The sequence below is a fragment of the Benincasa hispida genome, chromosome 6 (genome assembly GCF_009727055.1).
Source record: "Benincasa hispida cultivar B227 chromosome 6, ASM972705v1, whole genome shotgun sequence".
NCBI lineage: Eukaryota > Viridiplantae > Streptophyta > Magnoliopsida > Cucurbitales > Cucurbitaceae > Benincasa > Benincasa hispida.
Window position 1 is genome coordinate 7354573 of NC_052354.1, and position 6462 is coordinate 7361034.

The 6462-nt window shown below is 36.5% G+C and overlaps 1 protein-coding gene across 1 annotated transcript in view; it reads right to left on the bottom strand.

The window, feature by feature from the left end:
* Window positions 1–4720: 4720 nt before the first annotated feature.
* LOC120079078 overlaps window positions 4721–6462 on the bottom strand; it is a 16312-nt gene continuing 14570 nt past the window's right edge. The window contains exons 5-7 of the mRNA XM_039033269.1: window positions 5380–5479; window positions 5094–5163; window positions 4721–4757 (exon numbers count right to left, since the gene is read on the bottom strand). Of these exons, the coding sequence (XP_038889197.1) occupies window positions 4721–4757; window positions 5094–5163; window positions 5380–5479 (207 nt within the window). The remainder of the gene's footprint in view (window positions 4758–5093; window positions 5164–5379; window positions 5480–6462) is intronic.

Genomic DNA, 6462 nt, shown 5'->3' on the forward strand with positions numbered 1-6462 from the left:
TGGAGGGAGCAACATACACGCACAATGATGATATGTTCCATGGTGATGGGGTACGTACGCGATGAGGATGAGTTGAACCCACCTGATGACCATGCGGATTTTTATAGAGACCAATCTATGGATGAGGAGTGTTCTGAGTGTGCTGGCCGTAGGGAGGGAGCCAATCCTAACCATTATGTTTATTCGTACCTGTGGAGCATTGACAGCTCACTATCGAGGTCGGATGGACGTATATCAAGATTAGATGGTCGTGTATCCAAGATCGAGGAAAACATGACAGACATGAAAGCACAATTTTCGGTCATCTAGTCACTATTATGGTATATGTGCAAGGTTTGCATTTATTAGCGTCAGTTTATATTTAGTTTTTATGTGTTTATGAACTCATCATTTTATATTTACTAATTGAAAGGTTCCACGGTGATTAAGGAAATGACAAGGTCACCCATCCCACATACAGGTGATGATGCCACGATGTCGCTCATCCCACCTATTGATCCTGATACCATTGATGCGACTACCTCTCATACTTTCATCCTCCCTCTAAAGCCTCCAAATACCACCACTACACCTACTCCTATCCCCCCTCTAGAGCCTGATACCACAACATCACCCACTAACGTCCAACCTATAGAGGCCGATGTCCCACATACACAGCTTGAAGTGTCTACCTCACCCACCATGTTTCCACAAACAAGAAGCCCAAGTACATCTTCTTCACCCACTGACATTCCTCATCCAAAGGTCGACATGTCTGACTTACTCACCATGCCACATCTAGAGGCCGATACGTCTGACATCCCACATCTAGAGGCTAACACTTCTAAAATTGTCACGACCACGCAAGGAGTTATATTGATGAGTAATTTATTGATCGGTAATTTTGTTTATATCTCGTGATTTGAAATTATATATGTTTTTTTTATATTTCTTGATGAGTAATTTTTTTTTTATCTATTTATGTAGGAATCTCGAAGAACTAGTCATAAGAGGAAAATCGTTGATAGATATACACCTCTAGCCCAACAAAAGAAGAAAATAACAAAAGATGACGAAACTAGGGTACACTTTCCGTTTGAAAGTCAAAAGGTTTAGAGTCCTCTCTCAGGTGTGCCTACGTCATTATTCAGAGCGATGGTCAGGTACAATGTAGCGCATGAGGTTCCACTTACTATCTTTATAGAAATGATGGGTTGGATCACCGATGAAATATAGATAACGAAGTTTGAGAGAATTCTTTTAAGCCACTCTCGAAGCAATTTTTCAAGGAATTGATTGAACCAAATTCGTGGGTTGAATGCAATTAAAGTTTCCTAGTATTGACTCCTTTACAATTGGATATCTTGTACTTTGACTAACATAGTAATTTTTGGTGTAGACTACAAATACTTTATTTCATTTTATGAAAGAAAAGTTTTATAATCGACCTGACATGTACATGCACAAGTTCATCATCTTGCCAATTGGAGTTACAGTAAACTTTGATATATTTTGATGCAGAGTCATTTTATTATGATATATTTCGTTACTTAACTTCTCATTTGATTTTGCAGAGTCACCTTAATGATCGTACTAGGGTATTTAAACAGATAAAGAAGAAGCAGAGACTAGAGGCTGCCCTAGTATGGGAGGATGACGTACAAGGACTACGCCACTGGTAAATTCGATGTCAAATGGGTAGATGTGGATTTCATGTATATGACAATGAACATCGGTGAGCACTGAATGGTTCTTGCAATGGACATTAACAGAGGCCATATATTCATGTTCGATTTACTTTCGTCATACACGCCAATAACGAAATTGAAGACTTGGTTGTAGCCACTGATTGTCACGGTACCATCCCTACTTCACTACTGTGACGTGAAACATTCAAAGCCAGCTTATCCATATCCCTTCAGAAAATCACCCAACCTATGAACGCCAACATACAAAACAGGTCGCTTGATTGTGGCATTTTTCAGTAAAATTACTAATGAAGGAAATCAAACATTACGATTTCTGTGAGAAGCGGAAGGATTGTTCGAAATTCCATTCGATATTGAACATACACAATTACAGTACAAGAAGCGGAAACTAACAGGTCATGCAACAACAAGTAATTACAACATGCTAACAACATAATCAAGGGATAGAATATACATACCTTTAAAGACCCATTCTTTAAACTCCCTCGATCACTCCAATGCGTTCAAGCACAACACCTCAGCCTTCGAACACAATGATCGGAGCAACAACACGATCAACAACACGAATACAGCGAACTTAACTATCACGAACACAATGAACGACCTCTAGAACCTCGAACTTAGTCAAGTTGAGTGAGAACACAACCACAATGGTTACCTTGGTACTCTCGGTGTGAGAATCCATGAGTTGTGAGCACTGAATGAACTTGTTAGAGGAAGAGACTGGAGGAATAACAATCGTGTAGATGATTGAGCAAGTGAGAGATGAAATAGTCTATCGTATAGATGATGTGCTCAATCGTGTAGAAGATGGCTGCCTATCATATAGACAATGCACTGCGATCATTTAGCTACGACTAACTGAGTGAACTATCATATAGTGACACTCCACAATCGTTTAGTCTCTCTATGAGCTATCGCTTGGTGAAATAATTTCACTTGATAACCTTGTCGTGAGTCTCTTTCCGAATTGAGTAACTCTTTACTTGATAACCTTGTCGTGAGTCTGACGGTTACAATAAAACCACCAATAACCTCCCACTCAGTTGGTTATTAGTGAAAAAAAGATAATTATTCAATAATTAATATCATTATAAATATATATGATAACCAATTTACCATATTATATTTATAACCTATAGTTTTAATATTACATCCCATGAAACAATAAACTACAGTTCTTTTTCTATTTTATGGTACTTAATGTAAATCATATTTACATTAATCCTCCAGTTGATGTATCTCATACATCACACCAATTATATCATATATAATTGAATATCCTCTTGTCAATTTGAACATTTCAAATCAACCCCAAGAATTGATCCTCAACTTGAATCCATTGAGCTACCAAAGGGACCTTATGGACCTGTAGCTTGAAGCTCCAACGGTACGTGAATAACTGACTAAATTCTTTAGTCGCGGGATCCACCATCCGTTAACTGTCAGAAACTCCATTAAAGACCGAAAGTTGCACTCTCCTTACTACAGATATATTTTGTGTCCATATCAACCAATCAACAGTGCAATAACCTTTCACAAATCACTCGTAACTACAATTGGGCCAATTTACCGTTTTTCCCCTGTAGTTACATCTAACTCCTTAAATACCATCGATCCCTCTAATGAACATAAGTCACAGTCCTACTATGGTTGAGTCCTCTCTTCTAAAGAGAAGTTGTGGCCACTATGTTCAAGACCTGGAATCAACTCTTAAGGGAGCAATCTATCTACTTACCCCTGCTTCGGTGAAAAAGTGAATTTCATCTTGTGTAACTGAGTTCCCAGCTCCCCAATCAGACAAATACTCAAAAAGGTAGGCTTGTTGGGTTGGCAGTCTTGCCACTCTCACCCATTCTAATCAAAGGACCACCCTCAAAGGAAAGAGTTCCCAAAACACTCAGGATTAAGGTCATGTCACCTATGGTTGTTTAGGTGAGATTTAAGTCTCAAGTATCAACGACGTTATATAAAGAGACTAGTCATCTCGTGGTCCGATCTTATAAAAACTCTTTGTATACATTAGAAGAAATTCAGGCTTTAATATCGGTTGACAACCGACATTAAAGATAGTGTTATTAAAGCCCTTTAATGTCGGTTGCCTTTAATGTCGGTTTTAAACCGACATTAAAGGGCTTCAATAACACAGCCTTCAATGTTGGTTGCAATCGACATTAAAGACCTTCAGTGAAATTTCCAACCAACATTAAAGACCTTTAGTGAAATTTCCAACTGACATTAAAGCCTTTGTTTTTTTTTTTTAATTATTAACCGACATTGAAGCCTAAATCTGTCTGTTTTTTTTTTTAATTCCGTTGCCGAATCCATTTTTTTGGTCAAAAAGTATAACATGACACATCATCATTGAACGTTGTGGCTATGACATATCATTCATGTATGGATTGTAAATCTATTATATTTAGTCCACAAATTCTGCTATAATATTATAATTTAAAAGGTTGTACAATAATTCAGGCCTTGAAAACACAAATTACAAGTAATATAAACATTATGAGATTACTGTCTCTCTCCACTTGGTAAGTATGGATCCCTTCATAATTCTCCTTGAACCAACCCGCTGTCTTTAGCAGTGTCTAGTTATAGGCATCTTTGTCTGACCACTGTTGTTCAAAGGATCACAAATAAAAAAGATTTAAGACAAAGGATTGAAAGTGAAAATGTGATAAGAATTCATATTCAACTAACCGTGTTTATTGGGAATATGCATAAATGGTACATTCAAGGCAAAATTCTTGTAGTGAATGTATTGGATCTAAAGTTCCCCAAGAAAAAGCATAAAGAGGTTGCGATACTAAATATTTACTCCTTTGTTGCATCTGCAAAACAAGAAAACTCAATAGTTGAATAAATGAGAGAATCTTCTTTTTCAAGATCTTGAAGAAGAGAAGCTTGGTTACCTAGATATGAGATATGAAGACGATGGAAAATTTTCGGCAGCATAACGATGCTACCACAACAAAACCAAAAATTTACCTTGAACCTGTTCAAAGAAACACACTCCCAAAAATATTTCACAACCACTTGTTCTCAACAGAACTATTAGAATTCCTAAAAAATGAATATTCAAGAACACATACATCAATAAGAAAATTTAGCTCACAATATACTTCAAACCTCAAAAGTTGTCACAAAGACTACCATAGTGCATGTATAACCCACAAACTACCATAGTGCGACCTACAAACTCGAACACCTTGAATCAAATATAAACTACAAATAAATAGTACCCATGAGTCATAAACGGGTGTTACATTCTAATCCAATATGGTCCAAAGAGAAATAAGCACACTATAACTTCTCAAATAGGAATTTTCATATCATTAGAGCACTTGAAAACACTTAGAAACTATTGTTAAAACTGCAAGCATTCAAAAATGCACTTACCAGGAACAATTTTCATCTGAATCCCTTGTTGTTGCAAGAAATCCATCTCCTCCCCACCCATTCCAAACACCTAAAAAATACACAAACAAAAAAGGTTTAAGACAAAGGATTGAAAGTGAAAATATTATCAGAATTCATATTCAACTAACCGTGTTTATTGAGAATGTGCATAAATGGTACATTCAAGGCAAAATTGTTGTAGTGATGCTTATCGGATGATCAAATAATTTAAATCGAATATTAGAATGATGCTTACAGAGCTAGTGAATGATTTCAATTCTCGTACCATCTTTTAACAGCGACAGAGCTTCCCAAAGATCTACAAACTTCGGCTCCGCATCAACATTCAATTGGATTAGTGAATGATTTTTCTGATACGACAAACTCTGCAGTATATCATTGAAAATCAACAAAGATCAAGAAAACTCTACATTAAATAAGTTCAAGTCATGTACTGCGTAATTGTTTTACCTTGCTCTGATAAAAATTGGTAATCAAGCATATATTATCATATCAGTGCTAGTTCACAATCAAATTTTAAGCAAAGATGCAACGTATACCTTACATATAAAGAACAGGTACCAATATAGGCAAGAAAGAAGAAAATATTATCTAAGTAGGGCACGTGAAAGTTGAGTCATAAATAATATTGTACTCATGAAGGTTGAGCTACAAAGAAGAAATTTCAACTAGAATATAAAATAACCAAAAGAGAACAAGCCAGTTAATGTGTCAACATTAGATCATCTTTAGGTATCGAACGAAAACAGAGGTGAGGAACATTTTTCACAGTGAACTCATACAAAAGTAACATCCACCCCCCCGCGCAATACACATACGCTCCACTGCTATTAGTGTTTTGTTGGTCACCTAATGGACCATTAATGAATATTAGGTGAAATGAGATGCTCGAGAGTTTTAAATTCCAAATAGAAGAAATAGAGGTTAAGCCACCACCAACAAAATCAAACACAACAACAACCAATTCAGTATGATTTACTTCTTCCTTTTATTGAAAACATTATTCCATTATCCCTCTCTAATACCAAATATAAAGAACATGACATTATTTTTTTAAAAAAAAAAAAGAAAAGAAAAAAAGAAAAGAAAGAAAAAACATTTTCTTTCCTCTGGATTCCATTTACTCATTTTTAAGTCGCTACCACCAACAATACCCATCAAATAAAGCTTTAGAATTTCCTTTTGCTTGATTTGAACAAAGCCTGCTCCCTGTTTCACTTTTTCGCCGCTACCACCAATAAGCCTGCTCTGAAGTAAGTGAGTCGCCGGTCTTCTCTCTCCGCGAAGAGTGCATTCAAGACCATCGGTTGCTGGAAATGGACAAGAAGGGGGGTCGGGGAAGGTGTTG